Genomic DNA, 17,651 nt, shown 5'->3' with positions numbered 1-17,651 from the left:
ATATTTTAACTTTTTTGTTGACAATAACAACAATAAGTTGTGGTCTAAAATGTTAAATCATTTTTACTTTTATTTATTTATTTTTATTTATCCCCTTTAGCCCCTAGGTAGTGGCTATTCTTCCTGGGGTCCATCAAACACAACACAAAATTATATTAATACATAACAACAAAAAACAATAAAAACATTAAAATCCAAAATTTATACATAACATCCAGATCAGCAATCCCCTTAATATTGTGCCATTTAATATTTCTTAAACGATTTTTTAAACCTCATTTTACTCACAAATCATGTATCATCTTTAAATAACACTTTTATATATTGTTATTGTACAGTATTATTGTTATTAGTAATACAGTTTCAGTGTGACTATCAGGAATACACTATCGGTGTTACTCTCCTCCCATGCGCAGATCCTGTGGTTGATTTCGGTCGAAACTCACCTCTCGGTTCAGCTGGATCTGACTGGATCGCGTCTGGCGTGTGACGTCACACAGGTACGACGTGCACTAAACTCTCTTGAATGGGGTTAAGGTGTGTCCTAGTGACTCTTTTAGGTCGACTGAAAACATTTCCCGCAGAGGAACGGCAGAACTCAACGCTTCAGGAAATCTTTTTAGGATTTAGGAGTACTAGAGGAAAAAGCGGAATATGGCGGTGTCCGAGAGCTACAGGATTTTATTATTTTTGGCGTGTGTCATTTTTGCTTCTGCCCAGCCAGGTGAGTTGCTTCATTTTATCTGAAATACTTTAATACACCTGTTTTGTGCGTTGCTCTAGTGTTAGTCCAAAGACTTACGTTTAACATGCGTCTTTCTAGACTCCAGTCAGTAAAATCAGTAAATGTTGTTAGATGTGTAGGCTATTAAAGGGATAGTTCGACCAAAATAAATAAAAATTACCTAATTTATTCTGTGTGCTTTTAAGTTAAACCTTTGTGAGTTTCATTGTTCTGTTGAACACAAAATAAGATTTTTGGAAGAATGCTGGTTGATGGGACCCAAACTTCCATAGTTTGAGGTAAATTTGGTTTTATTCGGGCAATTCTTCAACTACGGGCACTTTTAGTCTTGTGGAGTTGAGTAAAAAAACTTCAAAATTAACGTAACATAGCCTCATGAGTTTAAACAATTTGTCTAGTTTTAAGATCTGCAAGAGGACAAACCTAGATAAGAAGAAAGATTTTTTTCCATCATCATAAACTGAACAAATGTCAATTCCACCACATCTCTATGTACAGCTTATTTCAAAATGAAATAAATTATGGCAGTCAAACATTGTCTGAGATAATCTTTGTATGTAGTTTAACCAATCATTCCACTATATATATATATATATATATATATATATATATATATATATATATATATATATATATATATATATATATATACATTAGTCAGTGAAATAAATTAGTTATTAGTGTAATGCTGAATTGTACACACTCAAAAATGTAATATTAATTTGGTTAAGAGCTTATTAGAAAATAAATCAACTGAATTTGTATATTAAATAGAGCATGAACTCATACATTGTGAAAACACTTTTAATGTGTGATGAAAACTTTTTAAATATTTTAAAATGAGTGTGGTGATGGAAATGACAGTGGTGGAAATGACATTTCTACAGTTTATTGTGAAAAAATGACAAATAGCTTCAACGATTAGCTTTGAATTGATACTAGCCTTTCTTGTATACAAAACACTCTTATTTACCTTAATTTTGTTTGATTTTTAAAAACATCTTTGAAGGTACAGCTTGTTTGGAAATGACATAGATTAAATGTATTTCCTTATCAAGCAATATTTATCTTGACTTTTCTTCAAGCGTTGTTGAAAAAACTTTAAGTTCCCTCCATCTTGAACATGTTCTCAGATGTCACTATTCATTTTCATAGAAACCACCTCAAATAATCTTTCACACAAACTTTTAAAGCGACATTACAGTGTTGTGGTTGAAATGACACTGATACTGTGCGACAGCTAAATTTTGTATAAAAAATAATATTGATAATAGTCTCACATTATTAACTATAAAATATTTAAATTATTTCACTAGGGCTTTATTAAAATACATTAGTAGATACCAGATAAATAATATTTTAAAATGTTATTGTCATTTTTGAAGTTTAAAACTCAGGGTGTGCGACAAGGTAAAAACGTTGAATAATATTAAAAAATATATATAATAGAAATGTTTTTAAAAAATTCAAAGTAGGTTTTATTGTTAGTTTGACAAAGAAAGAGAATTTTGAATATAATTGTATATATTTGTGGATATATGATCAAAGGACATAAAAGCGCCCAAAGAATTACCCATTCACACATTAGGACTTTCTCCTTAATAATATAATTTCAGAAAAGTATTATTTTCAGATTCTAAATAGTGAAATCATATTAGCAGCCAAAGTCCATTAAAGTACAACACTGTTCACAAATAAATATAGTCCTAGTATTGTTTTGAAGTCATGCTTGGATGTAATTTCAGACAGAATATTCAAAGTACTATGATAAACAATTTAGGGAGCGTGCCACAAGTTGTCACTGAAACAATGTACGAACATAAAACCAACTTTACCTCACTCTTCCATAGTAGGAAAGAAATTCTACAGAGGTTAAAGGTGTAGTCTACCAGACTTAATATCTTCTTTTGTGGTCAACAAAACAAGGAATTTCAAGTAGGTTTTGAACAAGTGAAAGGTATAGAAGTTGGTTTTATATTCATATATTAAAATTTCCTCCTTAATAATATAATTTCAGAAAAGTTTTATTTGCTAATTAGGAACAGTGAAATCATATTAGCAGCCAATGACTATCAAAGTACACCATTGTTCACAGTCCAACAAATAGTGCAAATGTTGTTTTGAAGTCATACTTCAATCCGAATATTCAAAGTACCATGCTAAGCAATATAGGGAGCATGTCACAAGTTGTCACTGAACAAATAACCAAATGTAAAACCAACTTTACCTCACTCTGTACACATCGTAGGAACAGATGCTATAGAAATCAATAGGTGCAAAATAGCTTCTTTTGTGTTGTATAAAGAGACTCCATAAAGGTTTGTAACCACTTGAACATGAGCAAACAGGGTCAAGTTTATTTTTGGGGGGTGAACTATCACTTTAAGTACAGTGAAGTCAGCAAAAGTTGGACCAATAAGTTATTTGATAAGATAAAAACATCCGTAATGGTGGGTGGTCTTGTAACATTGAGGTAAAGTTGGTTTGATATTCACACATTCAGATTTGTCTGAATATAATTTTTGAAAAGTACTGTATTCTTTGCCAATTCTGAATATGGAAATCAAATTAGCAGCCAACGACTTATCTTTGCAGCGGGCTTGTCCCCTACACCCCTACTCGCTCATTACGTTCTGCTGACTCTGGCCTTCTCGCTGTCCCTCGGTACCGCCTCTCCTCAATGGGGGGCAGATCATTTAGTGTTATTGCACCCAAACTCTGGAACTCTCTACCACGCTTACTCTGTTCTGCTAATAATATCTCAGAATTGAAATCTTTACTTAAAACTAAATAATTTTTTCTGAATGCTTCACTTCTGATCGGACAAACTGACCACTTTATCTGATCCACCTGCACTCTGCTTATTTGTCTCTTGGGACTTGTTTTTTTAATTTCCTGTTTGTTATATTTGACTTCCTGTGTGTTTTTGTATCTAATGCTGTCTCTACATTTATCTGCTTATACAGTCTCTTTTTGTCGCATTCTTTGTAAAGTGTCCTTGAGCTCTGGAAAGGCGCTATATTAATCAAAATTATTACAATTATTAATAATAATAATAATAATAATAATAATATTAAAGTAAAAGTTTGTTTACAGTCAAAAAATAGTGCTAATGTTATTTTGAAGTCATACTTGGATGTGATTTCAGACCAAATATTCAAAGTACTAGGGTAAACAATGTAGGGAGCGTGTTACAAGCTGTCAGTGAAACAATATGCGAACATAAAACCAACTTTACCTACAACTTTACTATGAAAGACAATACCTACAGACTTCCAGCTTGTTTCCAACAGGGTATCTGTGGGGTCTTAAAAAGTCTTAAAATGTCTAATCTATTGAAATGCTGTGTTGTAGGTCTTAAATCTTTTCTTAACAGGTCTTAATTCTACTTTGTTCATGTATAGCTACCCAGTCTGGCCATAAACACCAATACAATCACCAACAATCCATCTCAATAAAAGTTTAAACTTTTTATGGAAATAAAAATAGCATTTAATTACTTTTATTACAGTAACATTTGCTCAAAAGTTCTTCATTTATTTACTGCTGAGGATACTGTCCTGACTTATATTTTTCATTATTAAATTATTATTATTGTAGACTGAAGTAATTGACAGCTGTTTTGTTTATTCTTGGTAAGGGTTGTAGGGTTTGTGAATGGATATATTTAAAAGTTAATTAAAAGAAATATTCAAGCTAAAATATTATTATTTTTAGGGATGTAGTGGTTCATCGTGAGTCGGTTGAAAATCGAATCAAATATGTGACTATTCAAACCAGTTGAAATGTTGAATTAATCGCAATACATGTTTTGAACATAGGGGGCGCTGGGTTTACAGGCACAAACTCGCTTTACCTGCACATGAGCGGCGAGCAAGAGGTGGCGCAGCAGGGTAAAATGACAAAAACAACAAACTGTGTGCAAATACTGCAAAAAGACATTTTATTAAACTAGCAGAACAACTACTATGATGCATAACATAAACCGTCAGCACAAAAACTGTCACAGGCATCTATACGCAAAAAAAACTATTAATAAGCCAAACACAATTATACAAGTAATTATTCACCTTCATAATCATGTTCAACTCCTGTCTCTGTTCTACTTTATAAGAAGTACATTTATAATCAGTAATTTATGCTAGTGGCCAGTCCCCAGTAAAAGAGTTTTTAAAAAAAAAAATTATCAGCAGTAAACACTGTAAATGTGAAAAGACCTCAGCTTATGCCAGAAAACAGAGATATTCTGATATTTCTTTTTTTAAAAATAGTTAAAATTCCAGCACAGTTTTAGTTTGTTTATATTAATGAGTATTTAGTTGTATTTTTCTTATCGCAATTTAGTTATAGCAAAAAATATATTATATTTAGCAAAAAATGTGCAGCATTTAAGTAAGAAAAATTAAAGGGCTCTTCACCTTAAATTTGTTTCAAATAATTTTGTTAAAAAATCATGACTAAATCGTGAGAGTAGTATTGAGAATCATATCGAATCGTGAGTCGTGTGAATCGTTACATCCCTGCATTATTAAATGTATTAAATTTTAATCATTTTTGATAGGGCAAGTGAAAATCTTTTCTAACTCGAATATTCGGAAAAAAATCCTCAGCATTTAGCTCTGTATAAGTCTAAAATTTAATTCACGATGGTCTTAAAATGTCTTAAAAAGTCTTGGTGAACCTGCAGAAACCCTGTTCCAAAGTATCTTCTTTTGTGTTTAACACAAGGAAAGAAACTTATAAAGGTTGGAAACAAAATTAATTTTTGTTTTTATTAATTAATTAATTAATAATTGTGGAACTATCCCTTTAAAAGTTTGGCTTTTTTGCAATTCAGTCATTTAAACTAATCAACGTGTTCTATTTCAGGCACAGGCAAAGGACGAAGTTTAGTAGTGATACAGAATGATGCAGGCCACATGTTTGTCGATCAGATCGCTAGAGAAACTCTGCAGAGCAGTCTGACAACAGTCTTCATGCCTATTATTTACATAATAGTCTTCGTGGTCGGGTTGCCAACCAACGCAATGGCCATATACGTCCTCCTGTTCAGGTCAAAGAAAGTACACCCAGCTGCCATTTACATGGGCAACCTGGCACTTGCAGACCTGATGTTCGTCATCTGGACGCCTCTAAAGATTGCTTACCATTTAAAAGGGAATAACTGGACGTATGGCGAGGAGATGTGCAAAGTATCAGTGGGCTTCTTCTACGGGAACATGTACTGCTCCATCCTCTTCATCACTTGCTTAAGCGTCCAGCGATACTGGGTCTGCGCTCACCCGCTCACCCAGCAAAGAAGAGACAACAGGTTGGCTATCATCATATCTGTGTGCGTCTGGGTCTTCATCGGGGTCAGCACAACACCTCTATATCTCTACAATCAAACCGTTCAACTGCAAGACCTCAACATCACTACCTGCCACGACGTCAACATCATCACCAAGAAGAGTTTCGATAACCACAATGCGTTTTTGGATGTACAGGAGCCCTATTATTACTTCATGGTGATGGCAGGTCTGGTGTTCTTCGTCCCAATGGTGGTCATCATCATGGCTTACGTTCTCCTCCTTCGCTCTCTTGGCAACTCGTCAGTCAAAGGCAGTGCTGGAAAAAGCCGCAAACGAGCCGTGATTCTCATCGTCACGGTGCTCATTACGTTTTTGGTTTGCTTCATCCCAAGTAATGTGATGCTGGTGGTGCACTACTCTCTCTTGCGAAACAATAGCTTTAACGCCAGCTATGGATTTTATCTCACCGCGCTCTGTATAGCAAGCCTCAACAGCTGCCTCGACCCGTTCATCTATTATTACGTCTCGGATGATTTCAGAGAGGAAGTTAAAAACACGCTGCAGTGCCGCAGCAGTCGTACGGTGGAGAGAATGAGGGTCTCGTTCAGCTCTATGAAGTACTCTAAAAGGACAAACACGTATACATCCAGCTCGGGCAACACGGAAACCAGCACTTGCTGAGAGCATGATAAAACTGATACATATTTATCTGTAGAGTTCATTGAAACACTGTAAATAAACTGTTTTTTTTTCAGACCTTCGTGACAAAACGTTTGAACGGAACAAACTGTTTCTTCAACAAAAGCATTGAGTTTGCTCTCAGGGCTGTTTTGTAACACTTGAAGAGAAGCATCCGAGCCAAATTGTTCTGTTGTTACGTGAGATGTGCTTGCGAAAGATATTTAATACAAATTTATGAGCCTGTGACTGCTGATTGTTTTTTTATGTTTATGTTAGTGTGAACTTGTTTTTTTTAAGCCTTTTACATCAAATTTGATTATTAACCACAATTTTTGCTAGTTAGTCAGAATGAGTAATGGTCAGAAATGGTTTCAGGTTTGCAACATTTTTCTAAATATCTTCTTTTGTGTTTAAGAGAAGATAACCTGTAACCATTGACATCCGTGGCATTTGTTTTTTTTTTTACTGTGTAAGTCAATGGTTACAGGTTTCCACCATTTTTCTGAATATCTTTTGTGTTTAACAGAAGATAACCTGTAACCATTGACATACGTGCCATTCTTTTTTTTTTTTTTTTTTTTTTTTTTTTTTTTATACTATGGAAGTCAATGGTTACAGGTTTCCACCATTTTTCTAAATATCTTTTGTCTTTAACAGAAGATATTTTTTAAAATGTTGAAAAACTGTAACCATTGACATCCATAGCAATCATTTTTCCTACTATGGAAGTCAATGGTTACAGGTTTCCAACATTTCTCTAAATCTCTTCTTTTGGGTTTAACAAAGTATTTTTCAAAATGTTGGACACTGGTAACTATTGACATCCATAGCATTCGTTTTTCCAGAGTGACTAACTACCTTACTTTTTTATGCCACAGTTTTTATACTGCACTGTGCTTTAGAGCTATAATTAGGTCAATGTTGTTGTCAGTGATGTCATATTTAATTGTTGGAACCTGAAGGTGTAAAGGGATAGTTCACTCAGAAATGACAATTATTTAAATTATTTACTCACCATTTCACTTTGTTTCTTACTTCTGTTGAACACCAAAAAAGATATTTTGAAGAATGCTGCTATGTTATCCATTGACTTCCATTGTATTTTTTTTTAACTAGTATGGATGTTAATGTCACTCTTCAAAGTATCTTCTTTTGTGTTCACCAGAAGAATGACATTTTTAATAGCTTATTATTTACTCTCACTCATGTGGTTCTTTAAATATGGGGGTGAGATATCCCTTTAAAATACATCTGTGTCCGGTAACAAGCTTTTCTCTTACAGAAAGAAACAAACTCCTAATGAAGTGTATACAAATTTGGGTAAAATATGGACCAACCCATCTTTTTTGGATTAAAATTGTAACTTAATTTGATCGTAGCACTTGTGTTGTTTCATATTTGACTCAAATTATGTTTTAAACACGAGTTTAACGTGTGCTAATCACATTAACATCACACAGTTTTGAAATAGTTTCTTGTGAATTGCACATGAGTTGTCGACGTTTCTTGGCATGTTAATGTTCCAGAACTGTGTCTCACATATTTCACATATTTTAACCTTTGATTGAACATGTTTATTTCTTTCTGTGGGGATCATTATTATGTCTTATAATACGAGTTTGGCTTGTAATTTGAGAACCTTCACTAACAGGTTATTTATCAAATCATCTGTCAGTCTTTTTGTTTTAAACATCACTGTACCTATAAATGAAAAGCAGCTGTTAAAACCCGCTTCGCCTAAGGCACATCACCTTTAAATAAATGATTTATGTTCTATGAAACGGGTTTTGTTTTGTGCTAAACTGCTGGTTTCTAATGAATAATGTGTCTTATGATCACATGTGAAGTACATAGTGTACAGGTGAGTCATGGAAACTGTGACCAACTTTGTCATCCAAACTGAAACTTAACTTATGACGTAAGACAACATGATGACATCTTTTAAAGGGATGGTTAGGCCAAAAATGAAAATTATGTCATCTTGCTAATTCTTCAAAGCTTTGAGTATCTTTCTTCTGTTGAACACAAAAGAAGATATTTAGAAAAATATTGGAAACCTGTATCCATTCACGTCTGTAGCATTCGTTTTTCCTACAATGGAAGTCAGTGGTTACAGGTTTCCAACATTTTTCTAAATATCTTCTGTTAAATACAATAGAAGATATTTAAAAAATGTTGAAAACCTGTAATCATTTACTTCCATAGTAGGAAAAACGAATGCTATGGATGTCCATGGTTACAGGTTTCCAACATTTTTTTTGGAAGACATTTAGAAGAATGTTGGAAACCTGTGACTATTGACATTCATAGCATTTATTTTTCCTACTATGGAAGTCAATGATTACAGATTTTCAACATTTTTCTAAATATCTTCTAATGTATGTAACAGAAGATATTTAGAAAAATGTTGGAAACCTGTAACCATTGACTTTCATAGTAGGAAAAAACAAATGCTTAGACAATAGTCAATAGTAACAGGTTTCCAACATTTTTCTAAATATCTTTTGTTTAACAGATTTTATTTAGGGAAATGTTGGAAAACTGTAACTATTGACATCCATAGTATTAATATTGTAATACTTTGGAACTCGATGCTAACAGATTTCCAACATTTTTCTAACTGTCTTCTTTTGTGTTTAATAGAAGATATTTAGAAAAATGTTGGAAACCTGAAACCATTGACTTCTATAGTAGGAAAAACGAATGCTATGGATGTCCATGGTTACAGGTTTCCAACATTTTTTTTGGAAGACATTTAGAAGAATGTTGGAAACCTGTGACTATTGACATTCATAGCATTTATTTTTCCTACTATGGAAGTCGATGCTTACAGATTTCCAACATTTTTCTAAATATCTTCTTTTGTGTTTAACAGAAGATATTTAGAAAAATGTAGGAAACCTGTAACCACTGAGTTTATGGTAGGACAAACAATTGCTATGGAAGTTGATGGTTTCAGGTTTCCAACATTTTTAAAATATCTTTTGTTAAACACAAAAGAAGATATTTAGAAAAATGTTGAAAACCTGTTACCACTGATATCCGTATTTGTTTTTCCTACCATGAACTCAGTGGTTACAGGTTTCCAATATTTTTCTAAATGTCTTCTTTTGTGTTTAACAGAAGATATTTAGTAAAAATGTTGAGAACCTGTAACCATTGACATTCATAGCATTTGTTTTTTCCTACTGTGGAAGTAAATGTTTACAGGTTTCCAACATTTTTCTAAATATCTTCTTAAACAAAACACATATATTTAGAAAAATGTTGGAAACCTGTAACCACTGACTTCTATTGCGTTTGTTTTTCCAGCTATGGAAGTCAATGGTTACAGGTTTCTTAAATTCTTCTGAATATCTTTTTTTTTTTTCGTTAACAGAAGATATTTAGAAAAATGTTGGAAACCTGTAACCATTGTCATCCATATCATTCATTTTACTTACTATGGAAGTCAATGGTTAAAGGTTTCCAACATTTTTCTAAACATCTACTTTTGTGTTCAGCAAAATAAAGAACTGCTTTTCTTTAACTGCTTGAGGGAAAGTAAATCATGAGTAAATTTAGATTTTTGGGATTAACATTCATTTGCCTAAACACTTTACAACTAAGCCTTGCACTAAATGTACACAATGATTTACTTGCATTCTTGTGCCTAATGAATAACTTTCTGTTAAATGTTTTGAACACCAGTTTCAAGTCAAAATCTTTTTCTACAAGGCACATCTGGTTGTTTTTGTGAAACTGAAGCGCTTGAGAATTCACACTGTACTCTTTCGATCAGCGATAGCGCGACACTGTCCACTCCCTTTAGCAAATATTTTGCATACCAAACACAATTTCGTCTGTGTCTACAGAAACCCTCTAAACCTGTTTGGCCAGCTTTCACCCATTGATTCTTGACCTGCAATCCCTTGAACACAACCTTTACAATTATTTAAGGGAGGTGAGGTGTAATAACATATCTGTAAGAGAAATTCTCCTCATCTTCAGGTGGCATACAGTATGAGATTTAATAGAAATGTAATAGCACACCTCTGTTCAGCTAGTCACAAGTCATTAATTTCTGTAACATGGTCAAATACGATTTTTCGTTTTTGTAATTTCTGTTAAACACACACAGACACACAAAAAAGATGTTTTAAAAAAATGTTGGAAACCTGTAACCACCGACTTCCATAGTAGGAAAAACGAATGCAATAGAAGTCAATGGTTACAGGTCTCCTACATTTTTCTAAATATTTTGTTAAACACAAAAGAAGATATTTAGAAAAATGGTGGAAGCCTGTAACCATTGACATACAGTAGGAAAAACAAATGCTATGGATGTCAATGGTTACAGGTCTCCTACATTGTTTTTTTAAATATCTTCTGTTAAACACAAAAGAAGATATTTAGAAAAATGTTGCAAACCTGTAACCATTGGCATCCAATACCATCTGTTTTTCCAACTATGGATGTCAATGGTTACAGGTCTCTTACATTTTTCTAAATATTTTGTTAAATACAAAAGAAGATATTTAGAAACATGTTGGAAGCCTGTAACCATTGACATACAGTAGGAAAAACAAATGCTATAGATGTCAATGGTTACAGGTTTCCTACATTTTTTTAAAATATCTTCTGTTAAACAAAAGAAGATATTTAGAAAAATGTTGGAAACATGTAACCATTGACATTCATGGCATTCATTCACTATGGAAGTCAATGGTTACAAGTTTACAACATTTTTCTAAATATCTTTTGTTGTGTTCAATGGAAAATATTTAGAAAAATGTTGGAAACTTGTAACCATTGACCTTCATAATATTCAATTTCCCTAAGATGGAAGTCAATGGTTACAGGTTTCTAACATTTTTCTAAATATCTACTTTTGTGTTAAACAGAAAATATTTAGAAAAATATTGGAAACCTGTAACCATTGACTTCTATAGCATTTGTTTTTCCCACTATGGAAGTGAATGGTTACAGGTTTGCAACATTTTTTGAAATATCTTTTTTAAACATTATACTCAACATTTTATCTCTATTTCCTGTTTTCAACTTTATCAGTTGACCTTTTTATCTATACCCAAAGTGGAAACATGATTCTATATCGGCCAGCCCCTCAGGCAGCGTCAGCATCTGAAAATGTCCTTTCATGTCCCGCATTTCCACTTCCCTCAGTCTCAGGTGACTGTTGTGTGCGATCAGACAAATATAGCCTCCAGGCTGGGCTGTGACCAACCACATGCTCAATAAGGGACACAAACTCGCTCTGTGCCTCGCTCTTTTTCTCACGCTGTCTCTCTCTCTCTCTCTCTCTCTCTCTCTCTCTCTCTCTCTCTCTCTCTCTCTCTCTCTCTCTCTCTCTCTCTCTCTCTCTGCTATCATCCAATTTCACACACACTGATTGTCGATTCTTGACTTCGCAGCTTTCGGACCATTTCTAGATGTGTGTTTGTCTTTTGACGTTGCTATGGTACCGCACTGCTCTCGCTCATGGCATTGAGGTTGCAGTTTCTCACTGGCATCATTGGAATAATTATTAGATGCATGATAAGAGGATGCATTTGTGCTATTTTCCAAGCATAGTGTGGGTGAAGGTAAACTCAGTGACTCCGCAATGTAGATTTTTATTTTATGCAATTGTTCTGAATTTAACAGTGACAGACTGTTAGCCTTTTCCGCCCATTTTGGCTGTAGTTTGAATTTTGTTTACATTTTGTAATGATCATGTTAACTTATTTTGCCAAAGCCAATGTTGCCACTATAGGCACTTTAAAATGTATATTCTCATAAATAAAACAGATTACTGTAGTAGCTCGCATTTAGAACTTAGAGTTGTTCTAAAACAAAAACTAGTCTGAGATAGTAATTATATATAATTAGCAGTGCAATGGGGTATATGCTGAAGCATGCTAATAGGACTTTTAATTTGCCATTAACCTGGGTTAAGCGCTTCCGGCGAATTGAATGCCAATGCAAAATGCGGTGCGTTTAAGGTCTGTTTTCTTTAAAAATCAGCGATCTCCACTAGCTGAGTGATATCCGATATAAAGTGGGTCTCAGATTGAACAAGAAGCACTGCATTAAATTACATTTCCCCCGCCATATCTTTATTATATGAGCATTTATTTTTCCCCAGTATATTCAATGGAGCTTCTGCGTTAGCCTGCCGATTCTGACGGGCACGTGCGAGTAAACGGCTTTTTGTCTCGTTTTACGCTTGAGCAGCTAAATAAATGCAAAAGTTTATTTAACTGAATGTATTTTAATAACATTATAACATCGATGCTGTATAAGGAACCGTATAAAATGAGAAAAAGTTCACAACAGGTCACCGGAAGTGTATCAGCATGGAAAACGCACTAGCTCGGCATATACCCTATATGGCTGTAGGCCTATATCAGCTCTGTTGGGAGGCGTGCGAGCGCCCTATTGTCCCACCAGTGACAATATACAGTCATATCGCACTGTTACGAGTGTGATATTGCGTTTATACAACAGTCTGACGGCATAATCATATTAAATAGAAAATCAAACACAGAGAGTCTAAAAACCCTTTTGTATGAAGAACTACTTTCTTCCGCCATTCATTCATATCTGCAGCCAACATCAGAACAGCAGAAACTGTTGCTAATTCACAAATATCACTTTAGAGCTAGTATTTGAATGATTATCTAGCGTAAAGTCTAAAGTGATGAAAAAACAGGTGATTTTGCTCGCATTTTAAGATTATAAGGCTGAACGACATGTAATGCTATCAGATTTCCCAGTATTTCTATGCCACAGTATCGCAATATTTGTCCCCAAAAAAGCCAAAGCAACGCAAACACTACCAGATTACTATTGTGTTTGCGTTAAGGAAAAATGCTACATGCGGGCATTTCTTCTTTCTTTCTGTTTACTGAACTAGTCTGCAGTAACGAAAGTAAGAGAGACTCATTAGAAACAAACAGATGCCCAACCAACAAGTAACTCAGGGTTATACAAAGAGGAGCCAACACAAAATACACACGTTTCTGATATCTGAGTCCCATTTCATACTAAGTACACTACAAATATATGGTATAAATACAGCACTACAACATACAAAAGAGAAATCGACTTAAAATGTTACCAGTTTAATAATGATTTGATCAGCTTTAGTTATAAATTATGCTGTTTTTATCTTATTATGGGCATATTATGCGGTCTCTGTCACCATCTTGTGGATGAACAACATCGTCTTTGGTCTGCTCAATGACAGGCTAATGGCAGCCGAGAAGCTCTCTCAGAAATGATAAATATTTAAAATAGGCACTGTCCTTATAAATAAACTGCATGGTTGCAATTTAAACAAATACATTCTTGACTAAAAAAGCCTAAAAGTACATTGTTCAACACAAAAGAAGATATTTTTAAAAATGACGAAAACCTGTTACCATTGACATTCATAGTATTTGTTTTTCCCACTATGGAAATCAAGGTTTTCACCCTATTCAAAATATATTATTGTTATTCAACAGAATAAAGAAACTTATAAAGGTTTAAAACCACTTGAGAGAGAGTAAATTGTCATTATGGGGTGAACTATTACTTTAAGTTTGAAATTAAACATATTTAGATTTATATTAATACAAAATAATAATAAAAGCACACTGGATAATAACTCAATACATTGGTGTATGGCTGCCACGTTTTATTCTACAAAATTATGTTTAAATAGAGCTAGTAATTTATTACACCACACATCAGTGGTTTTCTATCCAAATATTTAGGCTACTTTGGTGGCAGTTATGTAATAAGTGAGATAGTAGTTTCTGTCATCAACAAGATGAAAACTGTAATTCAGATGACATATAAGGTATAATTTCATTGAAAAGCCTAACAATGTAGATATAAATCTTATTAAAAATAAAGAACGAATTTCAGCAGTTTTGTCATCTGAACGTTAAAAATTTAAAAACTCGCGCTCTTTGCTTTAGGACGGATTCTGATTGGCTGTCAACGCTTTCGCCGTTAATCAACTGGCCTAAAAAACATGTACGTTAGCCTAGTTTTGTCTAAATAGTATGGCGATTCTGCTATGCTTTATGTTTATATTCGTATTAAACAATATTATTTAGTATCATTATAGTTGTTTATGCAGTTATTATAACACAATTAGCCTATTATTCTGGATAAATAACCGAAATCAGTCCTATTATATCGCGCGGATGATTTTTCTGCGTGAGAAGATGGATGTGTGGTGTGAGAGCGTGAGAGTTGGCAGACCTGTTTGTTGAACCTCTAACCTGGGTAAGGTACAATACTGTTCTCTATCTGAGACACCACTTAGGTTTTTCTACAGATACAGATCTTTCTACAGATATTTTAAGGTAAGAAGCAAACCTCAAGCTCTTTTCAAAAAGACAGAAAGATAGTGAACTTTGGACTTTGCTGTATATGAGGAACCAGCCGCGATAAAGCGAGTGAAGTTTATTGCATAACGCCGACACCACAGAGAGAAAGACGTTACTTCTCTATCTCTGGCTGCCCTCCTCCTCTCCTCTCTTTATTTCTTTTTTTTTTTTTTGCTTTCCCTCCCTGTGTTCGATAACCTGTTCTTCAGCTTTGCAGTTTTCCAGGTAAGAACAAAGGCTGAGGGATAAAGAAACCTGACCCTGCTGAAAAAAAATGATAGTAAACACTGCAGAAACTGTAATTGTCTGTAATTATTAAGTTATATTGGTTTTAATAGAAAGTGTGCTGCTTCTAATTATCTACCTGTGGTAATTAATCTACTGGACTGGTAATTAGTTTGCCTTTTGTTGATGGCATGTTTAAATAAATAAAGAAATATATGCCAAAAACACACTAGAAACCATTAAAATCTACTGGTTTTCATGCTTAAAATATAATGGTTTGAAATGTTTTAAAGGGATAGTTGACACTAGTTTCCAATGTAAATTACTGTAGTATTATTTTATGTGAGGTGATGATAAGTTTAAGCACAGTCAATAGTCTTATTCATATAGTATTATTACCTGGGGATCTTGTGTGATTTACAAATAGTTTCCATCCTTACACTTACCGGCCACTTCATTAGGTACACCTGTCTAACTGCATGTTGACGCAAATTTCTATTCAGCCAATCACATGGCAGCAACTCAAGGCATTTAGGCATGTAGACATGGTCAAGACGATCTACTACAGTTCAAACTGGGCGTTCAACATAGGGAAGAAAGGTGATTTAAGTGACTTTGAATGTGTCATGGTTGTTAGTGCCATGCGGGCTGGTCTGAGTATTTTAGAAACTGCTGATCTACTGGGATTTTCACGCAAGACCATTTCTAGGGTTTACAGAGAATGGTCTGAAAAAGAGTAAATATCCAGTGAGCGGCAGTTCTGTGGGCACAAATGCCTTGTTACTGCCAGAAGTCAGAGGAGAATGGCCAGACTGGTTCCAGCTGATAGAAAGGCAACAGTAACAGTATTAACCACTCGTTTTTTGACCATGTCCATCCCTTTATGACCACTGTGTACCCGTCTTCTGATGGCTACTTTCAGCAGGATAAACACCATGTCATAAAGTGCAAATCATCTCAGATACAAGTAACGTGTATCTAATAAAGTGCCTAGTGAATATGTATGGTTCTGACGATCACGGAAATCACGCTGAACAATGATCGCGAGAGCGCGCTTACCCCTCTAGACGCAATTTGATATTTTCTTTTATAATTTGTCTTGTGTGTAGCCTCATAAATTTTACTTTTATAGTTACAAATAAGTTCTTTTCAATGCATTTAAAGTAAAATACTTGAACATAAACATGGGAGGCTGAGAAAAGTGCTCATTTTAGGAGAAAATTTCAGATGGCGTTTAGAGGTTTATGCATCTGAACTCTTCATATACACTCAAAAAATGATTGTTGCTTGTTCAAACTACTTGTGATGAGTTGAAACAACACATCACACGGTATTTATTGAATCATTTACAGGAAAAAACAAAACTTATGAAAATACTTCAAAAAAGTGCCAAAAGTGTCAATGACATACAAATTAGCCATCTATCTGTAAGCTTTGAAACAGGAACTTCAATTTTAATAACAAAAAAAATATTAAACCATGTAAAAAAAAAAATTTTTTTTTATTTAGTATTGTTGAAAACTCATCACATTCAACATTTAATCACTCACTCACTTAGATAGAGATGGGTTTAAAGGAAAATTATCATATAAATATAATCTGGTTAAAGCTGGTATCTCTGGGCATTTACAATGTCCCCTGCAACAGAAAAAAAAACCTCTCATTTGGGACTGAGGTTTCTGGGACAAGAGAGATATGACTTATATGACTTATTTCTCGAGCGCCGAAAACGGAGCGTTTCGAAAACGCTGGAGAGGCCGTTTTCATTCTGAAACGCTGCTGCTCCGTCTCAAGGCTGATTTATACTTCTGCGTCAAACACCGGCGTAGGCTACGGCGCTGACGCATAGCCCTTCGCCGTGGCCATTGCCGTCGCTGACGTGCACCTCTCAAAATTTGTAACTACACGTCGCAACAACGCGTAGCGCAAGCTCTGTGATTGGTCGGCTTGCTAGCGCCGACGAGTCTGGGCGGGACCGAAAGCCGCGCGAATGGCGCGAGCGATTGTTTACAAGTGTGGAGTCCCGTGAAGGAGCTCCGGATGGAAAGTTTTGTTCTGTGTTTACCTCATGGTTAAAGTTGTTGCACGTCTGCCGGTTCCTGCCTCAAAATGAGCGAGTTTGAGTCACTTGTACATCCAGGAAGTGTTCAGAATAGCAAAACAGAAGCGAAGAAACTCGACACAGAGGAACATTTACACCTCACTGCCCACTAGCGTTTCGGAAGTGTTAATGCAGACCAACAGAGACAGCGCGCAGAAGTATAAATGCACAGCTGCGCGCGTTGCCTGCGCCGTGAGTTGCGCCGGTCACTTGACGCAGAAGTATAAACCAGGCTTCACTCAGCA

The 17,651-nt window shown here is 34.7% G+C and overlaps 1 protein-coding gene across 6 annotated transcripts; it reads left to right on the top strand.

Annotated features, from left to right (window-relative positions):
* Positions 1 to 549: 549 nt before the first annotated feature.
* On the top strand, positions 550 to 8,498 carry f2rl1.2 (coagulation factor II (thrombin) receptor-like 1, tandem duplicate 2). 6 transcript variants are annotated; one of them, XR_011007953.2, is made up of 3 exons: positions 550 to 724; positions 5,621 to 7,092; positions 7,460 to 8,498. XR_011007953.2 is itself a non-coding variant. In XM_005161489.6 (2 exons), the coding sequence occupies exons 1-2, from the start codon at positions 655 to 657 to the stop codon at positions 6,715 to 6,717; spliced, it is 1,173 nt and encodes a 390-aa protein (XP_005161546.1). In that variant the 5' UTR covers positions 550 to 654; the 3' UTR covers positions 6,718 to 8,498.
* Positions 8,499 to 17,651: the final 9,153 nt, after the last annotated feature.

This window comes from Danio rerio, chromosome 21 (assembly GCF_049306965.1).
Source record: "Danio rerio strain Tuebingen ecotype United States chromosome 21, GRCz12tu, whole genome shotgun sequence".
Classification (NCBI taxonomy): Eukaryota; Metazoa; Chordata; class Actinopteri; order Cypriniformes; family Danionidae; genus Danio; species Danio rerio.
This window is presented reverse-complemented; position numbering and strand designations above follow the sequence as displayed.

Bases quoted from the DNA above. Each gene is read 5' to 3' on its own strand.
- f2rl1.2 (XM_005161489.6), top strand. From the start codon at position 655: ATGGCGGTGTCCGAGAGCTACAGGATTTTATTATTTTTGGCGTGTGTC. The intron at 725-5,614 runs GTGAGTTGCTTC...GTTCTATTTCAG, and splicing joins TTTTGCTTCTGCCCAGCCAG to GCACAGGCAAAGGACGAAGT.